The sequence below is a fragment of the Chelonoidis abingdonii genome, chromosome 23 (assembly GCF_003597395.2).
Source record: "Chelonoidis abingdonii isolate Lonesome George chromosome 23, CheloAbing_2.0, whole genome shotgun sequence".
Classification (NCBI taxonomy): Eukaryota; Metazoa; Chordata; order Testudines; family Testudinidae; genus Chelonoidis; species Chelonoidis abingdonii.
Window position 1 is genome coordinate 8,033,817 of NC_133791.1, and position 23,114 is coordinate 8,056,930.

Genomic DNA, 23,114 nt, shown 5'->3' on the forward strand with positions numbered 1-23,114 from the left:
CCATCCGTATTTATTATTTTGTTTTGCTCCTGGAGAGTATTCAGCCTCGACTCAACACCCCCTTCTAAAAAGAAGCCAAAATGAGGGGCTGGATCTGGCTACTTGTGGCAACTTTACTGTGTCAGCAGCTCTCTCTCTTTAGAGTGATGGCAGCAAAGAGAGAGAGAAAGAAGATGAAAGAGCCCAATCAGTATACAGAGCCCTTCAATGCAACCCTGTCCAACAGTGAAGAGCTGCACGGGCATCCCAAGGTATGTATTGAAGTAACCTATGTGTAGTCATTGCACTGAGTAGTTTCTGGATATAATGTGTGGTTGGATTATTTTTTCATTGATCCAACCAGTCTTTTAACAAATTTCCTTCCCCTTGTAAGAGAGAGGTGTTAAGCTTCTTTCTGTGGCATGACTTTTCATCCTCCCGCCCCCTGAAATGACCAGAATACTAGGGATGAGGATGAATTATTGTTTTATTTACTTACATTACTAATATGCCCATTCTGGTAGTCTCTGATCATTTATTAAGGCACCTGGTTTGCAGGAAGTTTATGTACAAATTATCCTTGCTCAAAAACAGCTGTTAGCTTCCAAAGCGATATCTGGGTAGCCCCAAGTCAACATTCCAATATCATTAATGTGCGTCTGTTGCACGCACACTTTTTGAGCGTGGGATGCGATACCAAAGCAGGCTTAGATGACACAGTGGTCTGAGCACCTGAGTATGTCTGAGCCCTATTTGCACTACAGCTTCCACTGGGGAAAATGCACACATTGGGAATTACAGGGCAGAAAAGTCCTAGTGTAGCTAGACAATCTCTCTCAGGAGATATGGAATAGCTGTGTGTGTTGTCAGGACAGATTTGAGACTGTTGTAGTAATGCCTGAAGGCAGATGTATATGGTAGGGTCCTTGTGTGAAAGGACAGCATAGACTCTGTCTAATACACTAATGCCTGCTAATGCTGTACCACCAGGCGTAGCAAGTGAACCAGTCCTGCAGGGTAGACCCTTTCCAGTAAGTGTCAGTGAGAATCATTCCAGTCTGAAGGCTGCAAAAAGTTGTAGGTCAATTGTTCAGGGATCCCAGAAACCCTTTAAGATACAGCCACTGAGATTTCACATGGAGTGATGGGGGTGGGAGGGTAGCGGGGTGGAATTAAAAGCAGGCCTTGGGATTAGGAGCAGGACAGAATGAAAGGGAACTGCAGCAGTGAGAAAGGAGGGAGTAACCTCCTCCATCACGCAGCCCCTTTCTCTCTGACACACACAAAAATGTCCCTTGTTTCAAATGTAGATGACCTCTAAAAAGTGACTTCTTTGATCACAAGCATTAGGGGCGGCAGTCACTATAGCAATGGAGGAACAAACCTGTCAAAAACTGGGGGATGGCTAGGAGAGTGAATTAGAACAATCGGGCTGACATTCTAAATATCCCATTCAAAGCCATTGTAAGAATAATTGGTTAAGGTTGGACAAGTCTGGGAAACTGTCTTCTATATTAAAAAGCTGGCGGCTGCTCTTAAGTGATCATTAGGGGAATATAGGCTGTATTTCTTCTGTTAACCTTGCACTGCTTATTGTGGACTTTGTCACCACAAACTGTGTGACTGTGTTAATTCTTGGCAGGCTCATGCTCCTGATCTCACTCACTTCTCCAAATGTGTCCTCTTTCTGCATGCTGGGCAAAATTCATCCCTGGTGTAACTACAGCAGTCCATTCAGGAATGAATTTGGCCTACTGAGTAATTTATGAGACCGTTAGTGTGTGTCTTAATTTCAAACTTAAATAAAATCTAGTCCGGGTCGAAACTGATATAGCAGTGTATGCATTATTGCTAGAAGCAGTGTAGCTGTTTTGAGGCTAACACACATACATAGTAATATACATTGTTTAGAAGCTGCAGCTTCTCAAGTTGAACTACCTTGCTGCTTCCATGGCAAACCTTTTGGCTACTGTAACAGGTTGGTGGTGCAATGAAGACAGAACCTCTGAAATAACGATAGTGCTGAAACAAAATTCAAATGTTCCTGACCTTGTTTGATACCCAGATCCAAAGTTTGCACCTTGAACTTCTCATAGGGTGAGATCTTATAAGGTGAAGAATGCTCAGTTACTAGTTAAGGATTGTTTCGAAATATATCCAGACTGTGGCTAGAGTGTATTGTATTTACATTTATATAGCACCTTCTGAGCCAAGGGGTTTTAGACAAACTATAAACATAGAGCACCACTGAGCTGCAGCCACCTCTGGGCTGAAAGTCAACTGCCATCTATAACAATGAGCACTTTGATCAGGGACACCAGGGCAAGCAATTAAGTAAATTCCTACAGGGCCATACAGGAGCTGGGTTTTTAAGGTCTTATCTGAAAGACCCCAACACAATAAACAGTTTGAACTTTACATATCTACTTCTGAAGCTGACCTTATCAGGCTTTGAATCTGTGGTCCCAAGGAGTCTAGAGGTTTCATACCTGATCTCGAGATCACAAAAATGCTTTACAAGGTGCACTGTGTGTACAGTGCCATTGAAATGAGTATCTCCACCTCTGGAGTAGAAGGCTCTAGCCAACCAGCACACAGCTTGCTGCACAAGGTGTATGATACAGGTATTAATACAGACTGTGAATTAGGCAGCTTAGTACAATTTATGCATGAGCAGCTCAATGCAATTAGGACTAAGTAGCCATTTGTTAAAAATATTATCGTATTTTACAGCCTGGTTAAATTGCCAAAGCTTTTGTTTAAATCTGCCTTTAAAATCTGGTGCTGCCTAAGTGTTTGATCCCAGAAGAAGTTTGCTTTTTATGGAGAATTTGCAAAAGTATACTTTCCCCTTAGCCATGGAAATGCGGATCCCAGCACATGCGCAGCAGAAAATATCAAGATGAAGTAACAGGCCCCTGGTTCTTCTTTCTGTTCAAAGTGATTGACTGTTGAAAGAGAGCTGTTTAAATACTCTCTAAAGAATATATTAGATGAATAGCCAGTACTTGTAATTCATACCTTATAGTGCATGGTAACTGGCATGGTTTGAAGAGGTAACACAGCTACCACTCTGAAACCTGTCTCCTTAGCTAGTTGAGTGTAGAGATCAAGCAGCATGTCAAGGACTGCATGATTTTTCTGTATTGTTTAGAACTCAACATATTAAAACCCACTTCAGAAGTATCCCTTCTCATGCTGGGTGATGATATCACTACCTCCAGGTGTGGGGTGTCAGAAATCAAAGCTTCCAGATCTCACTCATTTAGCTTGATCACTTGCTGCTGGGAGTTGCTTTTCCATGATGACTGACTTAGCCTCTCTGGCCACTACTAGGATTTGAAGATATTACCTCTGAGGAGTCTCATTTGGTAAAGGTGATCTGACAAAGAAAAGAAAAAAATGACTGCTTTTTCCCTTTGGTATTGTGCTTAACTGTTTGTTTTTTGTTGTTGTGTGTTGAAAATCTGCTGTCTTTTTTTACCATACAAATGAAGATCTTGTTTACCCTTGAAGACTCTGTGATCACCTGGAGAAGGCTCAAGGAAGTGAAATCTGATTAGCCGAGAGGGGAAGTGATTTTTATTTAGGCTGCTTAAAACTCAAGTGTTTGTTTTCGTGTGTTTATCTAGATATCTGAGAGGTCCATCTTTGTGGTGAGGCCACACCCTGGCCTTTTCAATTAGGGGCTGAGAGAACCCTGAACATACATGGCTTCTGAACATACACAGCTCTCTTGAGTCATCCAAGGAGACCTCTAACTAAAACTGGGAAGTGGAGCATTTGACACTTCTGATATTCCTAAAGAGGAAAGGTTTGTGCTTCATGGTCTCAGAGAGACAGACAAGGTTTTCATCTCAGGGCCAAAAGACCAAACACATCAGACACTTGATCATAGCCATTATACTGTACATATTAAAAAAAAGGCAAAATCCCATTTTTTCCCCTCGCTAGGTCATTTTTAAAGTGCTTGTCTTGCTCTCCTGGAATTGATACCTCCTCATCTATTATTGGGAGTGGACTACATCCACTCTGATTGAATTGGCCCTGTCAATCCTGGTTCTCCACTTGTGAGGTACTCCCTTCTTTTCATATGTCATTATATTATATGATGCCTGCAGTTGTAACTTTCACTCCATGCATCTGAAGAAGTGAGGTTTTTTACTCACGAAAGCTTATGCCCAAATAAATCTGTTAGTCTAGAGCCTGAGATCAAGGAGCTTTGGCTAACAAAACAGGCTCTTTCAGCTCAGCTAGAAGAGGTTCATGCTTTAAGATCCAGAAGCCCCGGGTTCAATCCCTATTGTTGATCCATCCAAGTTCAGCAATGAAGGGATTCAGGAATAGTCACTTGTCTGATGGGAAGCTAGCCTGGCAATGCCAAAACAGACATCAAGAGGTAGTTTATTGACCAGTGCTGCTCTGGGCTGGATCTGAACTGGCTGCCAAGGGGAGTTAATGCTTTTTATCCTATTACCATGCCATTGAAACTTCTAGTGTCCCTCTCCTAGCTCCTGTCCCAAGAGAACGGCTTTACATTAGAACAAGTAACTGATCTATTATTTTCCCCAGAAGGAATCTGTTATTAAATCCTTTATTTTAGGCAGGATCTATTGTAAAAGGTTTTTTTTAAAAAATACTTGAATGCAGCTAGTTCTGTAATTAGATTCAACTGCTGGAAACCAGAATTGTAGCTATATTGCAGCACTCGGGTATAACTGGGCTTGAAATCACAACCTCCTGGCTAGGCTTGTTGTCCTGTCTGACGGTTTTAAAAATTTCCTTTGGCAATTGGGCTAGGTGCAATGGAAGCCTTTTGTGAGCTAATTTCTGCCTACTCTGACCACCTCAAGAGTAACAGGTTATACTAAAAGCAGACTGTTATTTTCACACACAACGCATGTGAATAGTAATGACATGTTACCTGACAGAGTTTAGTGTTCAATCAGTCATCTTCTTTTTGCCCTCATTGGCATCCAGCTAAAGCGCTGCCCTGGGAGTGCATGAAGCAAGCTGGCTAGGAAAGGGGTCATTTCTAATAGGGCATTTCAGATGGGAGTGCTTTACAGATTTGGCCCATGCAGGAGTCACATTCTTCTCATCACTGTGAAGCATCCACCTCGGGGGTTGAACACCTCAGCTGTTCAGCAGCAGCAATGTAGGATGAGGAGAATATTGTGTGTCACACTTAAATTGTGGGAAGGATTTGAGGTAAGCAGAATTTTACCCTGGTTAGAGTTGGTACCAGAAGTGTCCATGTATCTTTTTAGTAGTCATGAAGTGCTCAGGAGGTACCTGGTTTTGCATCTCCCCTGAGTGCTATTTTGGGGCACTCATTCAACACCACCAGCACCACTTTCTTCATCATTTTGGTCTTTCCCTGGCAGTCCCCCAAAGAGGTAGCGCCTAGGTGTGAACCTGCTTATCTTGTGAGATCTGATAAGATCAGAGCTGCAGGCAGAAAGCTGATTATCGTTGCACTCAGCTCCCCTTAAAGGATGTTTGGGAAGCCAAGAGTGGGAAAAGGATGGAGGTTGGAGCTAATGGAGTTTGTTTTCTTCCATCAGCCGTAGGAATCGGAACTGACTGCATCCTAAGGTTAAAGGGCAGATGTAAGCTGAAGGGCAGGTGTGTTACTTTGCTCAGCTTCCTAGTAGTCTTTGGAGCTTAGTTTGTCCATGACAAATTAATAGGATTCACATGGATGGTAATTCCAAAGGTCTGAGGAGTTTGTGTGTAAAGGGTCATTCTCCCCCATCCCCTGCATTGGTTCATGAACAACGTAAAGGCATGTCTGCGAGAAACTAGACCTTGATCCTTCCCATGGACACTATTAGCTACTGGAGCCTCATTTTGATCCACCTGAAGAAGAGAATCCAGGGGAGCCTTTTGATGGCAGAACCAAGTCAGGCTTTCACAGCAGCCAGCAAAACGCAAATGTAGCGACCAACATCGTGGGGCCACTAGCAGGGTCTGAACTTGGGATTTCCGACGTTAGACTCACCAAATTTATATTTTTTAATGTTTCTGGTTAAAGGTTTGATTCAGTTCTTGTCTTAGCTGAACAGATTCACCCATTCCTGAAAAATAACTAGGGCCAGATCTACCCGGGCTTTATCTCATTTAATCTCCCCCTCCAAACTTCTTCTATGCCACTTTTTTTTCCATTTGAATCCTGACCAAAAACCAACAGTCCTTCCAGTTAGCCAGTCCATTGGGGTAGCACAAAGCACATACCACCTCTGTTCATGAGATCTTCATGTTTGCCTCACTTGGGAGACTGTGCACTCAATTCAAATTCAATTCAAGGAGACTTCATTGGCATGACATGCTCTACGGGTATAACCAAAGCTGTCTGTCAGAGATGGGTAGAATCCACTCATTATCGTCCATGTCTGACCGAGTGTGCTGGGAGCTGCGACAGAGACGAGGGTACATGCTGTTCTTCACCCATTCAGGTCAGCTTAGAATGGTGTTACCAGCATAGCATAGCCCAGCCCTCAGCAAGTAATTCAGAGCAATGAAATAGTTTGATGTACTTGGTCTTTCGGTCTGCAAGCAGCCTGCAAGATTTTCTTGAACTAATATGATTTATTTCCCAACGGGCCTCACTTGGATTTCTATTCAGGAGCTGGAATCCTATGAGCACAGTGTGGTAAGGCTCTGTCAAAATTGTCTAATGCTTCCCTTTCTACAGTGCCTTGCTCAACGCATACTCTGCCTGCAAGTTCAGGGATTGCTTCACCTGCCAGTTCACTACAGTTAGCTCAGAGTCCATCTAAGCCACCTTTTTTCACCTGGAGTAGCACTTTCTCCTGCAAATAGGCTACTGACTTCAGTGGGATTCCTTGTGGGTGTAATGGTGACAGGTGCATGCCCTCGCAGTGGATTAAGGCAACTTTCTGAGTGACACAACAGTTTTGGAGCAGGGGGAATGAAGAATTCCTCCAATTAAAAGCAGAGGGCCATTTTAGAGAGGAATTTCAGTTGGGATTTGTCTAGGAGGCTGATCTTAACACCTCTGCTGTAGTGAAAATTCTCATGCGATCCTTAAAAACCACATGTGGTCAGGTCCTTGGTTTTACATCTCGTTAATAACCAAGTGTGTGTGTAACCATGAGTTATTAGTAGCTGCCATGGGATTTTTCAGGCTAAAACATAGTGATATGTCATTTCTAACAGTTCCAGACAAAATACATTTTTGGGGTAAGTCATTTGTTACGAATTATACAATGGGCCTGATTACACTTTTGCTAGTGTAAATCGGGAGTAACTCCACTGATGTCCAGGGGCTTCACACTGCTGTAAAACTGGTGTCATCAACAGCAGGATCAGGCCCAATTTGTGGCTTGTCAAAGCTTAGTTAATTTATTAAAAGAGCAGGGGTTGTTTTCCTAAACCAAGAATGTTAAATGTACTTCAATTTATCACAAGAGTGACACAAACTATAGATACAGGGGACTGCGCAGGCTAGATACAGAGGGGAGGGATAGCTCAGTGGTTTGAGCACTGGCTTGCTAAACCCAGGGTTATGAGTTCAATCCTTAAAAGGGCCATTCAGGGATCTGGGGCAAAAATCTGTCTGAGGATTGGTCCTGCTTTGAGCAGGGGGTTGGACTAGATGATCTCCTGAGGTCCTTTTCAACCCTGATATTCTACGTTACTGTGGTTCTTCATTGAGCAAAATGCTTGACTGCAGTGAAGAGTAGGACAAAGGTGGCCAGTGTGATTTCTGGTGGGAGATAAGTTCATTAGCCTGTTCAAATAGGAAGGGGCACTGCCACTGTACAAACATTGTCTCTCCCTCCCCTCACAACCCTTTCCTGTGCTACTGATGATACATGATGTTATTAAGAGTGGGAATGTATTCAATGCCATTGACTTGTCTACCATGTAAAGTACTTGGTTTACTTATTTTCATTTCACTCACTCAGCACAGATGCTGAAATGACACTAGTCGGTTTCATTTTGGTTTCCAATAGAGTTGCACCAACCAGCTGGATCCCAAATGCACTTTGGCTTCCAGGAAGTTCATATCTTGCTCAGGATACAACCTTTGCCGCTGTGAGGTCCCTTCCAGTCCTACATTTCTATGATTCTGTGATTCAACCTGCAGTGCTAACGACAGTTCATTCCATGATGGGTGAGGCCAGACCAGATTTTAAGGCCTATGTGGTAAGAAGGGCTGCTCAGGTTATATTAGTCAGTCCCAGAGGTAGAGAGCCAGGGGAATCCCGTCACCCAATTACAGCCCAGTCTGTTTGTTATCAACCATGAGGGACACAAGGGAGCTTTAGTTTCTTGTCTGTTTCACAGGCTGGTTCTCATGCACTAGCAGAAACGCTTTTGTATCTGGGTTGCAAGGTAATGTTAAAAGGTCTGATGCAAAGTCCACTAAACACTTCCACAGACCTTTTGGATCAGGCCCCTAGAACCTGATTTTCATCCAAGTCAATAAAAAAACTCCCACCACCTCCAGTGGGGCAGCTTTGGGCCTATAAACAGCAAACCATGATGCAGGAGCCATGTCTTGCAGCAGCCTTTGCTTTGCCTGGATTTTGAGAGAGAGCGCTCTCAGTCCTGGGCGATACCTGAGTTGGCTGCAAGCTCTTTCTGGCTGCTGGAGCCTGCCTCTGCCAAGAAAAATAAAGAGGCTTGCATGCTTATTCTGAGGATTGCTCATGCATGCCATAGTAATTAAATAATAATACCACAAGGATGGAACATTCATTTTAACCGTCAATCACCCTCACGCTGGAAAAATTGGGGAGTGCCATGGCTGCCTCGCAGAGGGATTTGTAATTCAAGGAAGCTGCTGGAGTTTTTTACTTCAGGAGGGTTTCTTTGTCATTTCTTTTGCTGGGATGTGCCATCTGGGCTTTTTTTCTGGTAGGGTGTCTGCTTTCTGGCTGACTTCCATTCAGCACATGGAGGGCTGAAGACAGTCATCCATCTTCTCTGTAAATGGATGGGTTAATTCAGGACCACCTGCCTGTCTGTTGATTATTTAAGCAGCAGGGAGAGGGCTTTGCCCCTGATCTGCAGCCCAATGAAGTTAATGGGCATCCTTGGGTCAGTCCCTTATTTGCTAGCATAGCCCAGTGTATTCTGATCCCGAGGGATCAAGCCTGTAGATGACATGATTGAGCTTCTGCCGCATGAGCCAGCCCTTTCCACCAGGGACCAAATAATCCTGCCATCCTTTCAACTGGAATCCAGTCGTTCTCTTGTTTTATTCTGATGCGGGCTTGAGGGAATGTACCACATCCCCTGAGCCAGGCGCAATTATTAATAGGCCATTTCCTTCTGCTGCATGAGCTGCACCACAGATCCACAAATCCCACTCACTGGGGGAAGAAAGGCACCAGTTTCCCTTGGCCGAATGTCAGGCAGACACTTGCCAGCCCTTTCATAGGGAGACTTTAACCTCCAGAAAATCAATAAACACACAACAGCTGGGCACAGCCTTGAGTAAGATGCAGAGATGCTGCATCCACTCAGTTCTGAGATGGGCTTGAACTGGAATCTCAGCTCTGAACCCCCTTCCACGCCATGAAGTTCAGATACAACCTTTGTCCCTATTCTTAGACGAGAAGGAAGCACAAGCTCTGTTCTAAACCCTGCCCCCAAACGTTAGGGAAATTTGCATCTGGATCTTTGCAGCTTGGGCTGACCCATGGTTTTAGTGGGCCTGATTCGTTCCTGAAAGGAGCTGAGCACCAGCCAAGAACCTGCAATACCCAGCAAAGTCAGTGGAAATTGCAGCTGCTCCCTTGTACAATTGCGAATTTTTTGTTTGGTGATGGTCTCAGAAAGTTAAAATTTGGCAAATACTTGTGCAGATAGAAGTTGGTGAAAAGATATAGACCAGAAGTTTTCACAGGGCCTTTCTGCCTTTGTTCCTCCTGTTTCAAAAGGGGCTACACAATGTAACTACTCAGCTCCCATTGACTTTCAGTGGCCTATTTGTGCCTAAATCCCTTGGGCTTCTTTGACCATTCCAGCCACGATAGCAAATAGTCGAAGGCATAGCTGGAATTAACAGTTTGCTAGGAGCTGATAGGCTTAAAATACAGCATGCCACTGAACTGCAAGCCAGGTTGAAAAATCAGAGTCTGCTCATATATAATTTGCGAACAGAGAAAAGTACTAAGTTCACTGAATAAACAAGCTCTTATGAATAGTGAGTCCTGCTCTCATTTCAAAGATGGCTGCTAAACCCGAGTATGTGGGAGAGTGTACCTGGCAGCTGTGACTCTGACACTAATTATCTGATGACTGTGGAATTCATGAACAATATGGAAAAATGATGCCGGATGCCCACACTTTGGCTGAGAGTACAGGCACCAGCTATTTTACAAGTGTCTACCTGGAGGGAAGGTGGGCTGCCGGAATATAGCAATTCTGTGGGAGTGAATTCTCATGCCCCAACAGACAATCACCTGCAATCGTTTGTTGAGAAGACAGAAACATGGATTTGGTGCCAAGGTTTTCTGAGACACTGCCTCTCCCCCTCCTCCCCCAATTCCACAAAACATTTGTCACTTTCTGATTGATTGCTGTCTAGCAGTTTGTAAATCTTCTGTTGACTCATGATGTTGAAATAAAAAGAGTGACATCATCCCTCTGATCAATGGATGGATGCACCCAGGTGCCAGGATTCCTGCCTGGGGGCAATAGCTTTCTGGATATGCATCAGGTTTGAAACACCATTCGTAATAACCACAAGATGAAATTCCATCAAGCTCGACTCAACCTGTCATCCTTCTGAAGGAGATGAATTGAGTTCCAGACAGTTTACTTTTCAGGGGTCTTTCAGATGAGATCTTACAAAATGTGGTCTTCTCTCAGGGTGGATATAAAGATAGGATTTTCCCTGATGTCTTTAGTCAAAAAGTTCCATCCTCTACTTCCCTCTTCTACTGCTGTTGTGGAGCGTGCTGGATTCCAGTTATCTTATACTGTCCTCCTCAGAGGTGGCCAGGGCTGGCTCCAGGCACCAGCACAGCAAGCAGGTGCTTGGGGTGGCCAAGGGGAAGCGGCAGCATGTCCAACTCTTCAGCGGCAATTCAGCGGCAGGTCCCTGGGCTTGGTCCCTCCTGGAGGGAAGGGCCTGCCATCGAATTGCCACCGAAGAAGAATGCGGCATGGTGGAACTGCCATCAATCACGATGGTGGCGCTTTTTTTTTTTTTTTTTTTTGCCTCTTGGGGCGGCAAAAACCCTAGCGCTGGCCCTGGATGTGGCTGCATTCTTGGCAATGTGTTTCTGGATTCTTCAGGGTGAAAAACAATCTGTACATGTAAGACAATTATGTACCGTCTCAGGTTAGTACTCCAGAAAGTGCTTGTTGTGTTAGACAAGGCAGGCGAGGTAATATCTTTTATTGCACCAACATCTGTTGGTGAAAGGACAAGGTTTTGAGCTCCACAGAGCTCTTCTTCAGGTTTTAGGTAGCTAAATAAGATGACGAACTGAGCAAATGGATGTTTTGCCAATGTCAAGCTATTTCCTATAGAGAGCAAGAATACTGCAGATATTGAAGCACCCATATCTATTAACCCTCGGTAAAGCTGGCATATCTGATCAGTACCACCCCTGCATATAGCATCACAAATGTACACAGTGCTTAGCAGACATTGACCGAGCGCTGGTCCACACTACAAAATTACTTCAGTGTAACTATGTTGCTCAGGGGTGTGAATAATCAATAATATACTCACCTACACACCCGTGTTGGCAGGACAGCTTCTCCCAACGACATCGCTACTGCTTCTGATGGATGTGGCGTTGTTAAGTCAATTAGAGAGTTGTCTCCCATCAGCTTAGAGCGTCTTCACTAGACAAATAAAGTGTTGCAGTTGCATCGGTGCAACTCCGCTGATGTACATTTCTAGTGTAGACCTGCCCTAAGCAACATTTCCTGAATGGAAGATTTTAACTCTGAAACGTTGAGACACTTCTGCTTTCCTCTCCCCTACCCCCGTTCCCAGTTCCCATTTGTCCCTTCCCACTCTCCGTTATGTTGTCCGATCTGCTACTAGATACAGTAAATAGCTATTTACTTGTTTCAAACTCAAATGGACTTTTAGTGGTCTAGGAGTTCTGTCTAATATCTTTTAAATTCACTGCTGTGTTTTACTGGTTTCCTTGTCCACACCCTGGCTTCCACCTCGTTGGGAGGGGGAAGCAAAGCGCGAAACCACTTACTTCTTGGATGAATTCCCAGGATTGACAATACGCATTTTTTTTTCAGATTTGATGCATTCTTTCCAGTACTTCCTCTCTTCAGCTCTTTCATTAAGAAGTCAAAATGCCAAGGCATGATTCATTAATCTCTGGGCTGTCAGTTTGCTCTAATGGGGGCTGAAAATATTGGGGCTCAAGATGGACTTGTATGTTCTCCTCCTCACTGTGATGGAAATTTGCCAGACTGATATGCGAAGGGATTGGGACCTCGAAAGTCAACGTCCAGTTGTTCTGGACGGGATTGGGCAGTGTAGAAAACTTGTAACAAATGGGCCACCGGGCCAGCCTTTCACAATGCAGCTAAAAATTCAATCCCAAGTCAGCTGAGTGTCAACCAACAAGTGAGGCCATCTGAGGGCTGTTGGGCAGGCAGCCTTTGCAAGATGAAAGCGAAAGTCTTACTCTAGCTCCCAGGAGACAAGGGCCCAAATTGCAAAACCCTCCACCAGGATAGATCCCATTTCCTAGACTACAGAGGATCCAGGATTGGAACTGGCAATGGATATGATCCCTTTTAGCCTCTCAAAGTGATCCCTCACATTCATGACTGAAGCCCGTTGGCAGGGAGGTTTATGTTGCTGAGAAGTCTTATGTCACTTCCCATAGTGTATATGTTGTGTGCTGTATAAACGGGCTTCATTGTTCTTGGCTCTCAGTCCTAGCATCTTTCCTTACAAAACACCATTGCTGGGGGGGGTTTAAGTTAAAAAAGACGATGGACCATTTCAAATAAGGCCATAGAATCTACCTCTCCATAATTCTGCATGGAACCAACCAGGCCGAGTAGGGTACCATCCTGGGGCTCAGAACCATAGCACAGAGGTCAACCATCCTGGGGGGCTCCTCGGAATTTTCACATAGTAACCTCATCCTCATCAGCATGACATTTATAGCTTGTGAGGCTGATTTTTAGCCCAGGATCAAAATACCAACCGTGGCCCAGAAGGTGGAAACTGTATCCGCCGCTTGTTAAGAGCGCTATGTAAACAGCTGCTTGGTGGAACTCAGTTTGCAATGCGCGACTGATTTTATTGGTCCTATAAAACCCAGGAACTGAGCTACACGTTCTTAGTATCAGAGGGGTAGCCGTGTTAGTCTGCATCATCATCTTCTCCATGCATCTGAAGAAGTGGGTTTTTTACTCATGAAAGCTTATGCCCAAATAAATCTTAGTCTTTAAGGTGCCACTGGACTCCTCGTTGTTTTTCTGCATGTTCTTGAGCTCCATCTACTGGCACTGTATGTGGTAACTAATTATATGCCTATATAAAGACACAGAGCCACTCCTGTAATGCGACTGACGTGTCAGGCATCAATGAATCCTCTAGTGATATGGCTAGAATGAGACTTGTCCAGTAGGTCTTTGATTGCTTTTTATTTGTATTGGACTCTCAGAAATGTTGTGTGTGTTCTTGGAAGCCTGCTGTTCGCTTTCTGTCCCAAACAGTTGGGTGAGTCCCTTTCCCCCACTCCAGCCAGATTAGTAAGGGATCTAGACGTTAACACATCCCAATCAGTTTACCCTCTCCTTTTTGACACTGCCTTATTTTCCCCTTGAATTGACATTTGCACCTGGGCAAAGTGGCTGCTAAATCAGAGGAGTAGCATTTCACACCTACTTCATACTCACTCGGGTGCAGGTGTCAGTGGTGTCACAAGGCAGATGGCAGTGGAGGATCAGAGACCAAGGATTATTAATGGCTTGCTGCAGAGGTAGCACAAAACGTTGTTTCAGTGTAGCTCCTGTCTGAACAGTGGCAAGGTTGAAAAAATTTCCCAGTGACAGAATGATAAATATATATGTATATGCATATGCTATTTGGAATCCAGAAGACATTCTGCACCAGGACAATTTTGTAGTCAGATTATAGGCCTGACCCTGTCTCTTTAAATTCAGCCTTGTTAGCACTAAAAGAATGCACATGTGTAATTGGGCTTGCCTGGGGGTGGACAGTAGCAGTGATTTTCCCCAAACCCATTTACTTATCAGCACCAGGTAAAGCCATAAACATTCAGCTTTGTCCACTTGGTGCTAAGTACAAATGATCTGCATATTGCTGAAATCTCTGCAGCTCATGGCATTACTGCAGTGCCACAGCTTCCCAGCCAGATGAGGGAGGGAGGAGTGACGCAGCTGGCTGTACATGGCCCTATGTGCTGTTGTGTTTCTTTGAAGCCAATCCATAGAGGCCATCTTTGACTCCGTGAAATAAAGCAAAACCAACGGACTGGTAAAACACGGGTGGAAACTGGGGTCAGGTCAGTCATTCTCGAATAAACCTGTGGGCTTTTATTGGACTCCTGTCTGGCTACTTGACTGGCAAGGGGCTAGGTCTAGTCAGCTCTATTGCTGGTTGGAAAGTTTAGGGAGAAGATCCTGTGATGGCACCAGTGAACATTCAATTTGAATGTGAAATGTCATTTGTATTGTATTGAGTGTGTGCGCATTACATGTATATGAATATTCCTCTGCATATATGTGTCCATATACATATATGTGCAGGCATATATATCACATGCATGTATGTACATTTGTGCATGTGTGTATGTGTCCATGTGAACAGGCGACATGGCTATTGTATCCATGCACATGTGGATTACTTAGGTGTTGGTCACAAGGGGATTGGCAGTGAGTGTTTTATTTCTGGCAGTTACTGTGGGGCAGAAGGATGTTGTTGTTCCATCACCATCACTGACTGGTGGGTGACATTTGTCAGGCCAGCTAACCTCTCTCTCCCAGTGTTTGGAGACTGGTGGGTGAAATGCCCTTGTGAACCCAAACTATCGTTGCTATTTTAAATAGCAAGGGGTTCTGGCTCTGGCTTTGGGATTTTATCTTTTCCGAGGTCCAGTGTTTACTTTTAGACACATTATGGCCCAGGGGGAGTTGATCCTGATATGGGAAACTCTATGCGGATTCCACAGTGGATCTGCATGAGTGTAAAGGGATGTTGAGCCAGGTCTAGAAGGGAGAGTGTCTTGCAGGCCAGTGCTATGCAGACTCTGCTCCTCATTTCCAGCTCTGCCAATACAGTTTGCTCCTGACATTGCTATTGTGGCAATGGACCTTCCCTGAGTTGCTTCCTTGTGCAGTGCGTGTGAGGTGTAGACAGCAGAGAAGCTCCGTCTCCAGAGGTTAAGAGAGAAGCCAATGTTAGAGATTCACTACACCACATGGAGTCCCCGCAAGTGCAAGTTCAGTAGGAAATGTTCATGCCTGGCTTGGTGGTCAGAATTATTTCAAGTATCCAAATGGACTCTTCTTCATATCTCTATCCTAGAAGGACCCAGCCAAAGGTCAGCACCCTCTCCTGCTAACCCAGGGTTCCTGAGACTCAGTCCAGCCTTAACCACTGGACCACACTGCCTCTTAAACTCTGTACCTTCCTCCCACGTTGTTCTTTGCATTAAAGCAAGGAATTTCTTGTGTTTAACAATTTTTTTTTTATTCCAACACTTTGTAATGCAGCTTTTGCAAGCTGCAGCCTGCAGGCTCCCTCTCTGCTCTTATGATCTGGTCTGGAGCCTTTCCCCACCCTCCCTCTTGACCTCTGCAGCCAGCCCTACATCCTTCCGCAACCAAAACTACCTCCTCACCCATCCCAGCTTCAAGTTCTGACTTGCTCTTTACTGGAGCTATGCCTTGAACTGCCAAGTTCAGCTCCATCTCTGAAATAAATGTCCTGCAAAGTTCAGAGTGTTTGGATCCTGGGGGTTGGTTCAGGCCCCCTTTACTCATTAGGGCCCCTATTGGATACCAGCCAGTAGCGCAGTATGAGTTTGGGATTCGTGTCAGTGGATGAAGACGCACAATGACTTCCAATCTTTGTTCTCATTTCTCTTTAGATTCTAGAATCTCCAGATCCTCGAATCACAGATCCACGGCGCACCTGGATCTCATTTGTACATCGCCCGGACGATGGCAACAACTCCAAAAGGAAATGCAAAGGGAGAGACAAGAAATTAGTAGGTTACTGCTAGATATAACACCAGATCACAAATATTTGTGTCCTGGGCCCCAAATTTCCCCTCCTGGGCTGTTGTAAAAGGTGCTGTCTGTGTGCCTTCCCACCCCAGAGATGGCTGAATTTTAGTGGTGCTATATGTATTTATAGTTTATAAAGCGTTTTGGGAAACTAGGACAAAATGTGCTATATAAATGTAAAGTGATAGTTGTGTCTGTATGCATGAGCGTGTGTTTGTGTATCCATATATGTGTTCTGCTATTCTCAACAAATCTTTTAAAATCACCTATGTCTTGTGCTGAGACTTTCCCTTTAACTGACAGATATTAAGGATCCATAACAAAGCGTTTTAGCCTCCACAGGTGCAAGATATAGCAGTATGGCCTAGTGGATAGAGCACCGGACTGGCAGTCAGGAGGCCTAGGTTCTATTCCTGGTTTGACCACTGCTGCTCTTGGGAGCTTGGGCAAGTCTCTTTACTGTTCAGTGCCTCAGTTTACCCATCTGTAAAAAGGGGATAACGATCCTGACCTCCTTGGTAAAGTGTTTTGAGATCTACTGATGAAAAGCGCTGGACAAGAGATGGATATTATTATTATTTCGGAAGGTTGTTGTGTTAATCAGTTTAGGACCCAGGTCTCACATGGAGACCCTCTCTGGGGTACAGAATAGCTATTTCTCCTTTCCAGGAGCCCTAGCTAACATCCTCAACAGTCACACCAAACGCACAGCCTCACGTACTTATGCCATCCTCATGTCACTGCAATATTCTTAGGCTTGGAAGGATTTGATTTGTATCAGTAAATGCCAGTAAATGTCAACTTCACCATCCACACACAGATCGAGGAAAAAATATTTGCATCGATAGTGACTAAGATTTACAGATAGGCACCGTCAGAAAAATGCCACTTGAGAACTAGTCCCACCTTAACGTGTATGAAACGTATCGTAGTGCTGGTGTTAGTGGAGCTGGAGCAGGGGTGCCCGTTAGGTAGCTTTGACTTTTTGATCTCAACATCTCCTGCCGTTAAATAATTATGGTCGGACCCTCTCCATAATTTCCCACAACCGTAAAAATTGAAATAGATTAAAAATTCTGCCACGTCTAATTGCTTTTATTTAGCTATGTAATAGGGTGGCTCTGCTGCTGCCCCAGGGAGCCAGCAGGTGGCACACATGGAAATTAACAAAGCCAGCCCCCAAAAGTCTGATGACATGCTACCATCAGTGATGCTCGAAGGTAAAAACAGAAGCAGCAAACCCAAGTTCCCCTCAGTCTCCAGAGACCCAAAGTAAGGGCCTGGCCTTGCAACCTCTTACTCGCATTGCTAGTCAGGTGAATAGATCCCTGGGTGGCATTACCTGCTGGGCAGAAAGCCAGCACAAGATCGTGGTGCCACACCAGACCTTTAGTTGAACCTGTGGTGAAGGTCTATTCAGGTGACTGATAGCTTTGCAGGATGCAGCTCTTCATTTCAAGGGGGCCTTTGGTGTGTTGCTGAGAGTTACTGCCTGGATCTGATTCCCATTGTCTTCTTTTGGCTCCTTTCTTAGCGTGGCCTTGTTGGGCCCCCAGGGCCGCCGGGCCCCCAGGGACCTCCAGGAGCACCAGGGGCCGAAGTCACCCAGGAAGTCCTGCTGCAGGAGTTCAAGGAGATACTAAAAGGTAAAAGCGATTGGAGCCGCATGTCTGTCTCTCCTTCTTGCCCGCAAATGTGGCACCTACAGCCGAGTCCCAGGTTAGCGGGAGCTCCTCTCGTAAGGCCCCGTTTCAGCACAGTGCTTAAGCGTGTGCTTAAATACCGCTAACATGAGTTCACAAAGCCAGTGGGGCTCTGGGCAGGTGCTCAGCTCAGCTTGTGTGCAGAAGGTTGCAGGATCTGGGCCTAAGTCGCTCAGCCTTTTCCCCTCTTCCCATCAATGTTACTGGGGAGAGGAATGGGTTAGGATGGTCCAGTTAAATCAGGGGTTCTCAAACTTGGGGTCGAGACCCCTCAGGGGGTCATGAGGTTATTATATGGGAAGTCATGAGCTGTCAGCCTCCACCCCATACCCCGCTTTGCCTCCAGCATTTATAATGGTGTTAAATATGTAAAAAAGTGTTTTTAATTTATAAGGGGGTTGTACACAGAGGCTTGCTGTGTGAAAGGGGTCACCAGTATGAAAGTTTGAGAACCACTGAGTTAAGTGTAACAGCACGGAATGAACAATATTGCCAATGACAAGTATTCAGAAATCAGGAGACAGGTGTAAACATCATAAGGCTGGGGGTGGGGGCAGGGGGAAGATTGTGGACTTTGTTTATTCACCTTCTGGATTTGGAAGCATCAGGGTACAGTTGGGTCACATTTTCAAGTTTTAGCCCTGCAACCATGAGGGCTAGAAACATACTTATTTGTCAAAAAGGAAGGTGAAGATTTTTCCATGGTCCCAAGTAGGCCAGAAACTGGTGCTTCAGGAACAACCCCTAACATTGTGAGATTAGCGATAGACTCATGAGAGTTGCAACACAGAGCTAAGCCATGTACCTTCTTAGGCAGAGCAACTGCAATAAGGTTCTAGAGTGAAATGGTCTGTTTCAAGGAGAGTGGTGAGAGTTCCTTCACCTGGATCATTTAAATTAGGACTGGAGAAAGTTTTGGAGAACACGTGTAGGGAACGATGTATAGACTAGAGGATGTAGCAGGTCTGTTTATACCGACCACGTTAAGGCCTCTTCTTATTATTTATTATTTGTATTGCGATAACACATAGGATCCCATTGTGGTAGATGCTGTACAGAACAAAAAAATGGTCCCTGCCCCAAAGACTTTATAACAGAAGTATAAGACAGGCTTGGTGGAGGAGCACAAGGAAATAAGACCATCCCAGGCAGTGGTCTCAGCAAACCAGCTTCCTAGCCATTGTCAATTTTTTTTTGTAGGCATCATGATAAAGGAGAGTTTTGAGGGAGGATTTGAAGGAGGGACAATGAGATGGCTTTGGAGATATGTCTGAATATCATTGGCTGCCAGCATAAAAGTGCTTCAGTGTAAAGAAATATTAAAAAAACAAGTTTTTATTCAGATTGTGTAAATTAGAAAAATCGTCCCCTGCTGCTGCTCGGATTGCTCCATCCAAATCCAAGTTGGCCTCCCATGTGATCTCTTTTCTCTTCAGAAACCATTGAACGGCGGGCATCTCTGGCTATCTCAGCCCACCCCAGCCAACTGCCCCCGCTCCTGCTGTCACTGGAGGAGACCTCGCCCTACAAACGGGTGGAGGAAGCGTTCCACTGCAAACTGAAAGGGCAGGTCATTGTGGACAAGAAGACTCTGGTCGAACTTCAGAACTTCCAGTCGGTGAGCCAATGTCACAGCCTGCACTTGCACTGTCCTGCTGAGCTCTTCTGTGATTCCTTTTATCCATAGGGCTCTTATGGAGAAAGGGAGAGCTGATCCCAGGAACCCATCTCCAGCCTGGCTGCTGGAAGTGAGCACTTGCCTTAACAGCTGGTCATGGTTGGGAGAAGTGGCATCTTCTCACCCACCATGGCCGATTCTACCCCCGTTGAAATTAATGGGGAGTTTTGTCATTGACTTCATAGCGAACAAGAGTGAGCACTATATCTGCTTCCCGAGTGCCTACTTTGATCCTAAAACTCCTCCCCTTCCTCACCTCTTACGTCCAAACAATTGTCAGTTAAGTCCCCATTGTCGAATCTTTATTACAGCTGATTCTGTTCTGTTCTGTTGTATCTAGGTTCTTATACCATGCTCATCTCTCTAGTCTTTGGTTGCCTTCCAGTAGTTGTTATAAGGGTTTGTCTGCACATGGAGTTAGTCTGGAATAGCTAGTCTTAAATAACTCCATGTGTGGACACTCTTATTCTAGAATGAAAGTGCCTTTTTCCAAATGAGTTAATCAGGAATATCTGTTCCATTTTATATTCACATTTTACCCTATCCTGGAATAATTTTCATGTGTAGGCAAGCCCGAAAATGGCAGCAAGGACCCTCCTGGGCCTTCCAGGCCCCTGGTGTGAATATATGGCTCCCACTGTTACAAAAATCAGCATTTGACGTTGTCTTTTAGATAGGACGCACTTTAGACTAAGCTCCCATTTATAAATGGCTTAGAAAGGGTCATTAAAGGTTAATCAATGTTATAGGGATAGTACAGATAGGAGCAGCATGTTATCGATGGTTACAAAGCCGTCAGTAGGAGGTGCTATTGATGGTTTTAAACCACGGTTATAAGCAACCTGTTGGCAATGATTACCCATGTATTAAAACATCTATGAATCCTTTATAAATGATTTGTAAATGGAAGGGTTATGTAAAGCGTGCGTGTTCGCTGCAAAGGCAGGAGTGAGTGCTAATTATTCTCATTTTACTATTGCGCAAACTTGATGCAGGCACAATGGACATGCAATTCCATGATGCCATTTTTAGAGTCATTTTCCAGAGCCCGACCGAGATCTTAAAGTGTCTTATCTGGCACCAAGTAGGGCTGTTGGTTGCCATCAGTCACTCAGTCAACAGTCAGGTGTGTTCATGCTGTTAATTAGTGACTCTGCTGCACTCTAGAAATGGCTGAATTTTCATGGCAGCTATACAGACTCCGGTCTATGAAGGAGCCTATCCAACAGATCTTATTAGTTTGAGTAGTCCCATAGCTAATGGGACTCTTCAGGGCTGCAGGGTTAGGGACACAGTTTGCAGACCTGCAGTGGTGATTTCTGAGGCAGAGTGAGACAGCTGCCCAGATTTTCTGCAGGTGCTGGCACAGGAGCAAGGTTGTACTTGAAGCAGTGAGACAGATGTGCTGCCTCGTGAATTAGGAGTGAGAATGTGAATAGACCTCTTAGCAATCAGTATGTGGGCTGGGGCTTCCCAAGCCTTATTATCATCAAGTCTGGTTACTCCTGGCCCTGGAGCTGATGTGGGAGGGCTGGCAGGTCAGATGGGCCTCTGTGTGCCAACGCTTCATTTCAGCTTCTGGACAAGAAGCGCCTGGGTTTAGCTTGTGCTCTAAGACCATGTCTCTCAACCAGGGGTACGTGCATCCTAGAGGTATGCAGAGGTCTTCCAGGGGTACATCAACCCGTGTAGATATTCGTCAAGTTTTACAACAGGCTACATAAAATGCCCTAGCAAAGTTAATACAAACTACAATTTCATACAGACAATGGCTTGTTTATATGGCTCTATAGACTATACACCGAGATGTAAGTACAATATTTATATTTCAGTTGATCTATTTTAAATTATATGGTCAAATGAGAAAGGGGGCAATTTGTGAGGAACAGTGTGGCCATGACACTTTTTGTATTTTTATGTCTGATTTTTGCAAGCAAGTGGTTTTTAAATGAGATGAAACTTGGGGGTACGCAAGACAAATCAGACTCCTGAAAGGGGTACAGCTGTCTGGAAAGGCTGCGAGCCACGGCTGTAAGGTACTGCTCTTGGTGGTGGTGGACGCTCCTGCTGTGAGGAGAGCATCATCTCTGGGGCAATCGGGGTGAGAAGAAGGAAGCCCATTGTCACCGATTTCGTAGAGCTAAGAACTCAAGCTTCCCCAATTAAAGTGGGGAGGGAGCAACTCAGCTCCTGCCCCAAAGCCCTTTGAAGGTCATGGAAAGACTCCCATTGGTTTCACTGGGCTTTGGATCAGGACTTAGCTGTTCTAAAGTCTTCGAGACTGGAGCCTCCATTCTCCTGACCTGGGGTGCATTCAAAGGGCAGCAGAGCTTTCTTCTCCCTGAGGCAGAGACTTCCTAAGTCCCATCCCTTTGTATTGTAATTATTCCCCAGTGATATTCCCTGGTCTTACACACACACCTGCTGGTGCTCTTACAGTGCCCTCAGTCCTACAGCATCTGAGATGAGTGCGTGGTATTTCTTCCCCTCCCTCTGAGCATCCTGTCTACAATGCTCCAAGCACTCTGCTCTCCCAAGACTATTGCCTCCCCTGGATGCGTTGCTGGGTAATGTATTTTGCACAGGGAAGCTTAGATCAGACACAGCTTGTAGTGTGCAGTGAAATTTTGGCTTTACATCTGGATTGACTGAGGTTCAGGGAACATTGCTGGAGTGATGCCAGACTCACCAAGGCTAAGAGGGTGCCCCTTGTGATAAGAAGCCTTGGGTAGATCCAGGAGTAATCCTGCTATCTTTCAAGTTTTGCAGTCAGGCTAAACTCGTTCTGACAGCTGAATCTTTACACTGGCTAGGCAGACAGAGGGCTCGCAGTGCTTTGCTGTGTCTGCTTCACAGACTAGTTTCTGTGTTCTTATTCTAAATATCTGTCAATTTAATTTTTAAAAAGAAAATCTTTCCATTGGGCAGCACCCAGCCTATGTCTTAATCCTACAATGCTTGATTCCCTATTCTCACCAGCAAGTAAATTACACAGTGGGTGTGGGCAGGGGGAAAGAGAACCTGAGTTTGGATTGCAGAGGAGGACTGGCACTAGCTTGTTATTTACATGCTTTGGGGCTGCTTGTTGAAATTAACTGAGAGCAAGTTGCAAATTTCTCGGGGATTACTCCCTGCAGCAATTATGGCAGCTGTGAAATGAGTCGTGCTAATGTCAGGCAGCGAACTCAGCAGGGAGTTATAATTGGTGTGGCGTTTGCTGAAGCATACTGTCCAATGAGTCCTCTTCCTTCCCAACATTCCATATTGTCTGTTTCCCCTCACAAAGAGTAACAAAGCCACAGAGGACTTGAAGAAACAGGAATGTTTTAACAGCAGTAATTTACTGGTGCCTACAATTGCCTTCCAAATTCAGCCAGTGGTTTTGGAATTAAGTTGCTTCTTCTGTTAGTTTAATTGCTTTAATGAGAAAGGAATGGAGAAACTCCCAGGCTCAGTTCTACCTACACACACAGGGCCTGATTCTCCTCTCACTTACAGCAGTATAGTTCAGGCATCACTCT

The 23,114-nt window shown here is 44.9% G+C and overlaps 1 protein-coding gene across 1 annotated transcript in view; it reads left to right on the top strand.

Annotated features, from left to right (window-relative positions):
- The first annotated feature begins 58 nt into the window (after positions 1–58).
- C1QTNF12 (C1q and TNF related 12) overlaps positions 59–23,114 on the top strand; it is a 39,109-nt gene continuing 16,053 nt past the window's right edge. Inside the window, exons 1-4 of the mRNA XM_032779990.2 lie at positions 59–251; positions 16,074–16,193; positions 17,747–17,858; positions 19,352–19,533. Of these exons, the coding sequence (XP_032635881.1) occupies positions 81–251; positions 16,074–16,193; positions 17,747–17,858; positions 19,352–19,533 (585 nt within the window). The 5' untranslated portion in view covers positions 59–80. The remainder of the gene's footprint in view (positions 252–16,073; positions 16,194–17,746; positions 17,859–19,351; positions 19,534–23,114) is intronic.